This window comes from Octopus bimaculoides, chromosome 23, assembly GCF_001194135.2.
Source record: "Octopus bimaculoides isolate UCB-OBI-ISO-001 chromosome 23, ASM119413v2, whole genome shotgun sequence".
Lineage (NCBI taxonomy): Eukaryota > Metazoa > Mollusca > Cephalopoda > Octopoda > Octopodidae > Octopus > Octopus bimaculoides.
In genome coordinates, this window is record NC_069003.1 from 2,589,627 (window position 1) to 2,602,905 (window position 13,279).

Sequence of the window (13,279 nt, forward strand, 5' to 3'; positions counted from 1 at the left end):
GCATGTGTTTTCTACTATAGCCTCGGGCTGACCAAAGCCTTGTGAGTGGATTTGGTAGAAGGAAACTGAAAGGAAGCCCTTCGAATATAAGCACTGTGTGGTAACTAGCTTGTTTGCCAAGCACATGGATCCGGGTTCAGTCCCACTGCGTGGCACCTTAGGCATGCGTCTTCTACTATAGCCTTGGGCTGACCAAAGCCTTGTGAGTGGATTTCGTAGAGAGAAACTGAAAGAAGCTCGTCGTGTTTATATATATATATGAATGTGTGTGTATATGTTTGTGTGTCTGTTTGTCTCCCAACATCGCTTGACAACCGATGTGTCTACGTCCCTGTAACTTAGCAGTTTGGCAAAAGTGACTGATAGAATAAGTACTAGGCTTACAAAGAATAAGTCCTGGGGTCAATTTGCTCGACTAAAGGCTATGTTCCAGCATGGCCACAGTCAAATGACTGAACCAAGTAAAAGAGTATTATCATTATTATTATTATCATTATTATTATTATTATTACTTGCACTGTAAAAGAGAATTACTGTAACAAAGGACAAACAACGTTTGTCAGATGATCCATTATGAATAAATAGGCTTAAACACTCTCCTATCAATAATCGATAGGAGATTGAATAGAAAGGGGTGTAACTGAAAGTTAATACCTGTAATGGTAAAACATTTACCTTGGAAACATTAACACTAAGACCACAGAAAATATCTGCATCATACAAATCGACCATCTTTGGCTAAAAACATTTGTTTGATTTTTCTGGACTTGAATATGTGATGCTGAAAGTGAGGTTGTGTCTTATATGACATGTTTCTATGCCATCGTATATATGCATGTATATATATATATATCATCATCATCATCATCATCGTTTAACGTCCGCTTTCCATGCTAGCATGGGTTGGACGATTTGACTGAGGACTGGTGAAACCGGATGGCAACACCAGGCTCCAGTCTAATTTGGCAGAGTTTCTACAGCTGGATGCCCTTCCTAACGCCAACCACTCAGAGAGTGTAGTGGGTGCTTTTACGTGTCACCCGCACGAAAACGGCCATGCTCGAAATGGTGTCTTTTATGTGCCACCCGCACATGCCAGTCCAGGGGCACTGGCAACAATCTCGCTCGAAAATCCTACGGGAGCCAGTCAGGCGGTACTGGCAACGGCCACATTCAAAATGGTGCATCTCATGTGCCACCCGCACAAGAACCAGTCCAGGGGCACTGGCAACGATCTTACTTGGCTTGCCGGGTCTTCTCACGCACAGCACATTTCCAAAGGTCTCGGTCATATATATATATATATATATATATATATACACACACACACACAGACTTACATGCATGAATGTGCATACCACGCATACATAAATATATCTATGTAAACACACACACACACACACACATCATCATCATCAGTTACATGACACCAGCATGAGCTATGACTACTGTTTCACTTGACTTGATGGGTCTGCTCAAGCACAGCATATCGCCAAAGGTCTCGGTCACCAGTCATTGTCTCTGTGAGGCTCAAAATTCGAAGATCATGCTTCACCACTTAATCCCATGTCTACCTGGGACTACCTCTACTACAAGTTCACTCCACAGTTAGAGACTGGCACTTCTTTATACCGTTGTCCTTGTCTGTATGCATGACATGACCATACCAGTGCAGTAATTTCTTTCGCACACCACATCTGCCCGGCTTTTCTCTCGAGGTGCTTGCACTCTGTCGAACATGCACACTGACATTGCACATTCAGCGAAGCATACTGGCTTCATTTCTTCCAAGCCTACTCATGTCCTCGGCTGTCACAGCCCATGTTTCACTGCCATGCAGCATAGTTGTTCACACACAGGCATCAAGCGATGTGCCTTTCACTCTGAGAGAGGGACCCTGAGAGGTGCCCTTTGTTGCCAGCAGAGGTAGGAGCTCTCTGAATTTTGTCCAACCTATTCTTATTCTCACAGCTATGCTCTCAGAGCATCCTCCTCCACTACTAACTTAGTCACCTAGATAATAGAAGCTATCTACTACCCCTAACTTGCACCCCTGGCAGTTGATGGAGTCTATTTTCTGTGCATTTTCAGTATTTATTGTACCTGTGCATCTTCCATATGCAAAAGTTAGTTTCCCTGTTAACCTTCTTTTGACATTGCTGCATTTTTGTGTGTTCAAAGCTTACATCAGGTGCATCTTATGGAGTTTCTACCTACACCTTTCCTACACATCGAGCAGGACCATCTACCTGAAGGGATTTGTGATATGTCACCCTTTCTTCTTAATTAGACTTTAGTGGAGAGAGAGAGAGAGATAGAGAGAAAAGATGATCATGATGATGGTACCAAGGGAGGGAAAATCCCATAAATAATGGATTTAGAACGTTTGAAACCATTTCGTGGTCTGCTGCTGTTAACTGTTTCATGTGACTATTTTTCTCTGCATTCCTTGGTGACAATTTTCTTGGTAATTTTTCAGATTAACACCCGCACGATCTTCACTAGGGTTTTAGGGTCTGGGTTAGGGTTTTAGAGTTAGGGTTAGGGTTGCGGTTAGGGTTAGTGTTTAGGGTTAGGGTTAGGGTTAGATTAAGGAAGATTTCTAATTTAACAGAGCCAAGATTAACTACCAAAGCATCACAGTCCCATGATGACTTAACTAGCCGAAACTTCGAAGTCACTATCGATAATATTTTTTATTATTTTAATATTTATTACTTTGTATTTTTATTATAGGTCTTTTTAGTTTATTTACTTATTAAATATTTCTATATGTGACTGTGGATTTTCGTGGATGAATTCAATAATTGTGGGTTTTTTTTTCTCTAAGCCTTGTGAGTGGATTTGGTAGACGGAAACTGAAAAGAAGCCCGTCGTATATATATATATATATATATATATATATATATATATATATATATATATATATATATGTGTTTGTTCCCCCACCATCGCTTGACAATTAATTTTGATGTATTTACGTCCCTGTAAGCTAGCGGTTCGGCAAAAGGACCCGATAGAATAAGTACTAGGCTTTCAAAGAATAAGTCCTGGGGTCGATTTGCTCGACTATAAAGGCGGTGCTCCAGCATGGCCGCAGTCAAAAGACTGAAACAAGTAAAAGAAAAGATATATATATATATGTATGTGTGTATAAGCGCATGTATGTGTGTATGTATGCATGTATATTTGTGTGTATATATGTATGTATATTTGTATACATGCATGTATCTATATGTATGTTTGTGTGTTTGCAATTAAAAGTGCTCTTGAAAGCAGGTTATTATAAAAGTGTTTTGTTTTAGTTTCATATGAATTTGAGAACCATGTGTGTGTGTTTTGAGTGAAAGGTGAGAGTGAGAGGATGTATAAAGTTAAGGAAGTAGGAGGAAGGTGCGACGGGCGAAAGCAGAGGGCAGAGGAGATATGGATAGAAGGGGTATAATAGGGCGAGAGTAGGAGGTGGAATTGTGAGAATGTAATAAGGGTGGAAGATATGAAGGAGGGATATGAAGGGGAGGAGTGAGAGAGAGAGATACTGAGTGTGAGCTCTAATGAAAGCGTGTTAGAGAGAGTGTGAGTGAGAGTGGAAAGATACGTAACGGTGTGTGAGAGTGAAAGAGAAGTGGGAGGAGCGGGAAGAGAAGGGGTGGTAGTGGAAAGTTACTGGAAAATATTTGGCCGTCCAACAAAGTCAGAGAGAGATAGAGTAATACAGAGACAGAGGGGGAGAGAGAGAAGGAGAGGGAAAGATAGTTTTAGTGTAGAATAAAAAGTGTAATAGAAAGAGAGAGAGAGAGGGAGAAAGAGTGATATATAGATAATGAGAGAGTGAGTTTCTGATCACTGGTGACACATATGGAGTGATATAGAAAGGGAGAGAAAGGGCGAAAGAGGGGAAACAAATAACTAAAAAAAAAGTTAAGAAAAATATATATAAGAGATGGAAAATTAAATGAAAGAGAGATATATAGAGAGTGAGAGAAAGAGATATATAGAGAGTGAGAGAAAGAGATATATAGAGAGTGAGAGAAAGAGAGAGAGAGAGAGAGAGAGAGAGAGAGAGAGAGAGAGAGAGAGAGAGATAACAGTGCAGGGGTGTGGTGTGTGTGAATATGAGTAATAGTATGAGGTGTGTCTGTTTGGTAGTCGTGGTAGTAGTAATTTTAGGAGCCTTTCTATGTTTGTAATAGTAGTAATGGTGGTGGTAGTAGTAATATTCTATGTCACTATTGTAGTAGTAGTAGTAGTAAATGAGGTGGTAGTGGTGGTGGCAATAGAAATAGTTCTGTTTAACACTCGGTCAACCTTAATCGAGCAGAATTATGATCGAAATCATTCCATCCATGGCTAACCATCCGGTTTTTTAATATTTTTGTGGGTATGTAGGACTACAATAGTGTCAAATATATATATATTGTTTTAATTTTTATATAACACAGTGGGGGGGGGGTATAATTCGTGGGTGTCATTTGACTGCTATTTCTAGCAGGTGGATCTGTCACGTAGACGCTTTGTACGGAGCGGCTGTAGTAGTAGTAGTAGCTGGAGGAAGGGTAATGAAATAGACAGAGGGAGGAAGAGAGAAAGTGTAATAGTTAAAAGGGGAAAGAGAAAGGTAGAGAGATGTAGAGAGAGAGATAGAAATGGAAGGGAGGTAGAGAAAAATTTAGAGAATGACGTAAAAAGGGAAATAGAAAAGAAGGAAAAGAACATAGAGGAGTGGTTCGCATATTATATTTTTGACACACACACACACATATATATATATATATATATATATAAACACACACACACACACATAGAGAGATAGATAGATAGAGAGAGAGAGATGGGGAGATATTATAGTGGGAGGAAGTGAGCATATAGTAAGAGCTTCATATTGAAGGTGAGGAAAATAAACGGGGAGGAAGAAGCAATGGATTAGACAGAGAGAGAGAGAAGGGGAGGAAGGTCATAGTGAGTGAGTGAGTGAGAAACTGAAAGATAATTTGCGAAAAGAGAGAGAAAGACAGCTAGGGAGAATGTGTAGTAGGAAGAGGAGAACAAGTGAGTGGACAGGATAGATAGATAGAATGAGAAAGAGAGGGAGTGAGTGTTATGTCACTACGTCATGCCTGCTGCCTACCTACTTACCTATCTAACCTTGTCTTTCCCTCTCTCTCTTTTTTTAGTTCCTCCCACCGCTACTCTTCTTTTATTTAACTCTCTCTTTCTCTACCTCTTTGTCTTCTTTTCCCTTAGCTTGTTCTTTCCATTTGCTTTTCGTTCTTTCTTTTTACTCTTCCACTTCTTATACTCCCTCCCTTTCTGATGTTTTACTATTACGTATAGTTAAATATACACACGCGCACACGTACATGAGGTGTATATTTTATACATACATATGTAGAATGAGAGAGAGAGAGAGAAAGAGACAGTGAGTGGGAGGCAGAAACATCTCTCTCTCTCTCGCTATATATATATATATATATATATATATATATATAGAGAGAGAGAGAGAGAGAGAGGTGGGAGGTAAATATTTTTATTTAGAGACAGAGAGAAAGAGAATACGTAGTGGGAGGTAAAAACTTATATATATATATATATATATATATATATACAGCAAAAGAGAGTGAGATAAAGGGAGTGTAAGGTGGGAGGCAGAGAGAGACACACACACACACACATATATATATATATATAAATAATAGAGAGAATGAGGGGTAGTTAGCCAGATAGATATATACAAAATCCAGTCGGAGTAGGAGTGAAATTAATTCGTCTCCTCTCCCATTCTTTTAATTGTCTCTTATTCTTATTAAGCAGCATTTCAGAAGAGCTTAGTGGTTAAAGCAAGCCTGTAGGTTGTGTGTAGCCTTGCTCCCAAGCCTAGTAATGTTGTGTGCCTCCAAGGCTATAGTTATAGACGAAAACTTTGGTCCACAAGTAAAAGAAGAAGCAATGCCTTCCTTACAGCGTAGTGACACGTAGGTATTATTTGGTATTTTATCTCCCTGCCACCCTGTCTTTTACTCTTTAATATATATTATACACGCCAATCTACTATGAATTATAATTATATATATAAAAATATTTATATAAAGGGCATTATTACAGAAAAATAACAACGCCACAGACGTATTTGTATATATACCCAATTTCTGTGGTTTATATTTGGTTTAGAAACTGCATATATACATATATGTATAAATAAATATATAGTTTTAGGGAAAAGAACCAAGGTTCATGAACTCAATTTAATTTTAATTATTTTATAAATTGATTTTAATTGAGTTTTTACCTGTAATTTTGGATTTTGTCCCTTATATATATATATATATATATATATATATATATAATTTGGTTTATAATTAAACTTGCCCTTCTAATGATTTATAGTAGTGATTAATATATTTTTAATTTAAAGCTTATTTTTCCGTTTGTCGTTACCAATTTTTGCGTTTCTGATATGAAACGATCTGAAACTCCAGGTAACGACTAATGGTGTGTATATTCAACGTATCTAGAGAGTATATATACATATATATGTATATATATATATATATAGTCCTATATTTTTATTCTCGTTTGTAAATTCAAACGTATATTCATTTACTGTCGTTTTCAAGCTCCCGATCATCTCTTATCGAGTGGTACTCATCGAAAGCGTTCTAGCCATGACCATTCCGTCAGACTTCATAATCCAAAATGTCCTTCCTTTTTCTTTTTCGCCTTTTTAAGATTCTACTTTATGATTTGCGAGATACTTGACTGCTTTTTCTAGCAGCAATCGCGGCCCCAAGCTCTTTTTTTCCCCTATTAAAAGACCTGGTCACATCGTTCATTCTCTTCTATGGCTTTTCTTTTTATTTTCTCTAATATTTTAATTACTAAACCATTCCCTTTTTTCGACTTAGCTAGCTTCACCCATATGACCTCCTTTGCAGTCAGTCATTCCTTGAACCAAACCCACACACACACCACTATATCTTGTGATATCTCTGTTTTCAGAGGCAGCCTTTTGCGCTTACTCGAAATGCACGTATGATTATATATATATATATATATATATATATATATATATATATATATATCTCGCACGTGTATATGTGTGTGCGCATGACTTTATAATTAATAAACTGTTCTTCAACAATTATATAAGATGTATGTGTGGATATATATATATATATATCCATATATGATGTCGATGTGTATGGGTGTATATGTGTATATATATATAACATACTCATGATGCGATATTTGTATATATGACATCATAAATGGGTGTGTATTATCTACGCACATTTGAGCATGATATTTTATAATTAAATAGCTCTTAAAAAATATATATACCTATCTACGATGCCATCTTATATATATATATATATACCGTTATGTGTATAATCATGGGTGTTTGTGTATATGTATCTAGCTTGATTCATCTTTTAATAAACTGCTATCCAAAAATTATTGCTCTGTAGGCATAGTTATATATATATATATATATATATATATATATATATATATATATATATATATATATATATATCACATCACACCGATACACCTGTACGTTTGTGTATATGCCTATATTAATTAGCTGATAATTAATAACCTATTCTCCCAAAATGTGTTTTATACTATATAAAATGCTATCCAGATATTATATGTTCATAATTGACTTTTTGTAATAGAAGCAATGAAACACTCTCTCCATCTACCCCACCTTATCAATAAGTGATCTAATTGGAATTCGAAAGATTTATATCTACGACGAAATACATCCAGCTCCACGCCGTCATATACTCTGTGCTCCCTCTGCCTGCTAGAAATAGCAATTAAAACCTCCACAAATTATAAATCATCTTAAAGGACACGTGGATTTAATGCAAGACCTAAAGGTGTTTGTAGGGGGGGGGGACAAAAAACGGGATGGTCAACTTTGGAATGCTTTTATCATACCTAGGTGTACTCTGTTGAGGTTATCGTCCTCTCACTAAACCTCAACCACCCTCCAATTACTCAAGCATTCAAATCTCAATACATCTTTTAATTTGTAAAATGTGTATAGAATATAATAAATGTAATTTTGATTGTAGCGTTGGGTATTTTTCATTCATTGCCCTGATGATTATTGATTTTAGTACCTGGAAGAGATAAGTTAAATGTTTTTGTTTGATGGAGGGGAAATGAAATTAGCCTAAATCATGAGAACTGTTTAAAAAAAAAAATCTATGTAGATTTTGCTGGTTACAACTTTCGAATCGGAAAAGTTTTTGAAGTTTATCAAAATGATTAACGAAATCAAAATTCAACCCACTAACTTTTTAAGATATTCTAGTTGTTTAAAATAAACTTAGCGAAATTAAAAAGGCATGTGTGTGTGTGTATATATATATATATATAATGTGTGTCTATAGTGTACATATATATATATAAAATGTGTGCGTATATAGTGTACGTATGTGTAATATATATAAAATCTGTGTATATAGTGTACGTATATATAATATAAAATGCGTGTATATATATGTATAGTGTACATATATAATATACTGATATATAATATATAGTGTGTGTATGTATATATAGTGTACATATACATACATACTTACACGTCATGAATATTAGATTTTTCTTTTTAATGGATGTTTTGTAGATGATAGAAAATAGTGAAATAGACAATTAGTGCGTCGTAGATGTATATTTCATAGATATATATATACGCCCCTTTTATATGCACGCATTGTCATAGCAATCAAGGTGCTCTAATGAGTGTCCACTGGATGTGTGTGTGTATGTGTATATATATATATATATATATATATATATGATGACGTTGGTTTATACTGGATCGTTTTTTGATATTATGAAAAGAACGCCCGCTGCTCCATTAGACCTACGCTGGGAAAAGACAATTAGAGTAATTATCCTGAATTAAAAATATTAACAATAATTAGCCATGAGTATGTGAGTTAGTGATCATAACTGCCTATTGTAGATGACTGAAGTTGCGGAAGAAAAAGACTGACTAAACAAAAAAAAATTAGGTTGACTATCAAATATTGTTTTGTTTTTCGGGTCAGTTGTGATTGGAGTCGCTCCCGGCGTGCCCAGCCACTCTTGTATATACTTTGTACTACTTTGTTTCGAAGCAGATTTAGCTGCGTAGCTAATCTCTCTCTCTCTCTCTATATATATATATCTACCTCTCATTTTTTCCACCCCCTCTTTTGCTCTCTTTCTCTCTGTATATTCCCGCCACCCCCTTATCTCTCTCTCTCTTCCTCATGCTCTTTCTGCCTCTCCTCCTCTCCCCTCCCTCGTCTTTAATTGTTCTTAGATAAGACGGAAAACACACACACACACACAAAATGAACTGATGAGGATTATACTAAAAAAAATTTAGCTAATTTCGTGCTAGAACTGGCATTTTAACTTCCTACTTCGGAGAAGAGATTAACGATTAGGAACCGAATAAATTCTTCCCTAGGTAATTTGCGTATATCATACACACGTGTATATATGTATGCGCGGTATATACTACCATTATTTATATATGTGCCAAAATATGAAAATAGATATATGCTTGGTTGTGCATACACGCGAATCGGATTTAGTGTCAGTTTTAATTATATAGCCCTAGGTTTAGCTTTGATCTGAGCCAAAATTGACCGAAGGAGATCCAGTTTTATTTATTTATTTATTTTATTGTTCTTAATACACACCTACATGCTACGTGTGTCCAACATGTTGTTTGCTCCATTTATTTAAAGCCATTAAGAGTGTTGATTTTTCTTAAAAAAATTCTATATAGCTGCTATGTTTAGTAAAGTCGAACGGCCACGTAATAGGCTCAGAAGTTACACGTGATGTGCTGCGTTGAAAGCTTGTCACACGCACTCGCACGCGCGCACACACACACACACACACACACACACACACACACACACGAGACTTCTTATTTGTTGACCGATTTTCACTATAAAAAGGGTCTTTTTTTTAATATTTCGATTTGCTCTCAGCATTTTTAGAAAAATTATTTTAAATTTACTATTTTTTTCTTGTGTGTTGATGGGACGGCTATCATCCGTCAAGATGAAACAATCATATATATATATATATATATATATATATATAAATTTCTCACCACCCCTTTCTACAATTAGAAGAGTAAATTAAGAAAATTGATGGATTTAAATTTTTCAAAGCTAGTTAATATGTATTTCATTACCCATTATTTTATATATATATATATATATATATATATAGATATTTATAAAAAAAATTTTGTTTCGTGGTTAGATGATTCAGCATCTATTTCTAGCATATAGGAGTCCACTTTTGCTGGTCATTCCTCTTATTTTTGTGTATATATATATATATATACATACATACACACACATGATGCGGTGGTGCTCCAGTATGACCGTAGCCATTGTTCTGGAATACATGAAAGAAATTATGTGTAGTGGATGCTTTTTATTATCATTGTTAAAGTTTTTTTTCTTTCTTGCATGTGCAGGATATTCTTGTAATTAATCCGCTGCTTAATGTTATCAGCTGGTTATTTATTATCTGACTGAAATGCTTCGTCATATGCATTAAGCTGTATATATTAGCATTCGTAAGCCGACATTGTTTGCAAACGAAAAGATCGTTATTATCCCGTAACTTTAAATGGCTCAATAAATATCGATTGATTTTAAAAAGGAAATGAAAGTACCAGATTGGGATCGATATAATCGATTAAGAAGCCCTTTGAAGCCGGTACTCCAACATGGCCGTTATTCCATTGTGATCGCCCCCCCCCCAAGCTTATTTGTAATAGTTTAGTGTATCATTTTACACACATATGCACTTGAGATGTGTATCTTCTCAATTATTAAGCATTAGTTCATGTGAGCTCTTTTCCGTTTATTAAAAAGTGCCTTCTTCCAATTGTAGTTGTCTGTATTTTGTAGCTTGTAACATTAAACAACCGCGTAATTAGCCCAAGTTATTGTTAGACTAATTAACGCTTGATGTCTAATCATCTTCTGTGTATATGATTTCATATATATATATATATATAATATAGTAATTATATAAGTGATAATTTAGTTAGGAATGGGCGCTGACTGCATACATGTATGTAATGAATAAAATGGCCGCTTTCATGATTTCCAGTTGTGTTAAAATGGAAATAAAACGCTGATTAAAGGCAGTGACTATGAAAACAAAATATTAATGGGCATTTTCAGGATCTCTCGTGTCGGGGGTTGATGGGATTAAAAAAAGGGGGCGGACAAATTGGCGTGTTTTAATAGAAATTTCTATTTTAACTTTGGGAACTTGGTAAACACTATGGCGGAGTAGGAATTAAACATTAAATTGATGCATGATAGTTTTTGTTTTTGGTTTGTTTTGTTCGTTAGTTGGGTTTTTCTTTTGGTTTTTTTTTACCCTCTTCATTAATAGGGGGTGGGGGAAATGTATTATTTGCTGCGGTGCTGATATTTGTCATTTTTAAAAACCGCTGACATTATTTTCTGGCAGAACAAAACAAGGGAGATAATCATTGAAGCGTTCAATATTTCCCCAGTCGTGGTTCGAACTCTGCTGTTGTTGCTTCTGGTGCCAAAGGCGTCAGGAAATACCGTTTTTATGGGCAACATCCATTCCAATTGTTCTACACCCGATTGTTTACAACTTTATCTATTTCGAGCATCCACTGATGCAAATTATAAAGTTGTTTTGTTCATAGTACTCTTATATTAATCCTCTTAATGTTATCAGCTGATAATCTGAAATGCTTCGTCATATATTGTCACTTAACGTCCACTTTTCCATACCTGCATGAGTCAGATGGAATTTTGTTGAGGGATATTAGCACAAACTTTAGAACTCTTTCAGATGTTGCGCTGGGCAAATATTTTCGAAGGGCATATTTTAGTGATCAACCAGCCGACCCCATTCCTCGCTCAACCAAAGTCTATCTTGGACTATCTTGTTGAAGTGTCCTTTTCCCCAAAACAGCATAGTTGGTGTAATTTGAGCGCTGGTTTGGCTTCTCTTTTTAGCAGATCGGACGACCACGTTAATGTTTCCTTGTTAGATTCCATACCAGAACAATGGCGCTATTTTTCCACTTGTTTTTCTTTGTATGCAGTGGCATTCCTTCTGCAAATCATTTTATGCAGAATTTTAGCGTATTTGAAAAATAAACATTCGAAGTCTGAAGTGGCTTCAATGATTACATAATTCGGTGATCTTTCGGTACAATACTACCGTAAGATCGCCCATAATTCTTTTCCCTATCCAGGTTAAAAGTTCTTTTTTTTTTTTGCTTTTCTTAAAATGTTAAAAGCTCTTATCAAGGTTATTTTCTTTAACGCATTTATCGATTTTGTTCTAATAAACAAAAAATGTAATTAGTCAAAAGTTTGGGCGTCTTCAGATTTGATACTCCGGTAGCTTGGTCGCCATTTTTGTGACTGGAAATTAGGAGCAAATAATATGTAAAGAAACGTTGTTATGAACGTTGGTGTTCTATTTAATTTAGATTTATATATGTCGAATGTTTTCTATACTAATATTCTGTTTGTTTTCAAACAAAAACGATAGAAAAGTGCACATTTCTCTGTTTTTGAAGTTGTTTTGCAGTTACATCCCTTGCTCACAAATGGCGTCTTTCTCTCTCACTCTGTTCTCCATACTTAGTTTAAAATACTTTTCTCTGCTGCTGCTTTCAAGTTGTACTGTTTTTGTTGTTTTTTTTTGCTCTGAAATATTATTTCTCTCCCTCTTCCTCCCTTCAATGCTACAATTGTTAAAAGGCCTCGTCTTGTCATTTAACCCAATTAGTGGAGTTTGAATTTTTAGCTAATAGTTTTGGGGAAGGATGCAGAATAGACAGGGAATCTAATTTAGCCATTTTATTCTAGAAACGATTCACTTCCAAATGAATATGCTGAGCTTATTAATAGATGCATTTACTAATATTAAGATTAAATCATTCGTAGGGCATTCTTTCGTCTTTAGCAGTAATTAATTGAAGAAAATATATCGTTTAGTTTACATTCGGTTAATGATCACACATTGAAGATGTTGGTATTATTATTTGGCAATGTCAAAGCGGAACACGCCTCTTGCGTTTTATTTTCTTTCGATTCTTGTTTTCAACAACAAATTACTATTTGGCATCACACAAACATACAGGACAGGTTTTGCAATTTTCAATTCCTAATGCATTGATTCTCTTTTCTTTACAAAATACGGAGATCGCAATTTTGAAAAAAAAAAAAAAAAAAAA

General features: G+C 35.5%; 1 protein-coding gene across 1 annotated transcript in view; it reads left to right on the forward strand.

Moving 5' to 3' along the window:
• The first annotated feature begins 5,726 nt into the window (after positions 1-5,726).
• LOC106874571 (ornithine decarboxylase antizyme 2-like) overlaps positions 5,727-13,279 on the forward strand; it is a 20,536-nt gene continuing 12,983 nt past the window's right edge. Inside the window, 1 exon segment of the mRNA XM_014922348.2 lies at positions 5,727-5,972. Coding sequence (XP_014777834.1) covers positions 5,881-5,972 — 92 coding nt within the window. The 5' untranslated portion in view covers positions 5,727-5,880.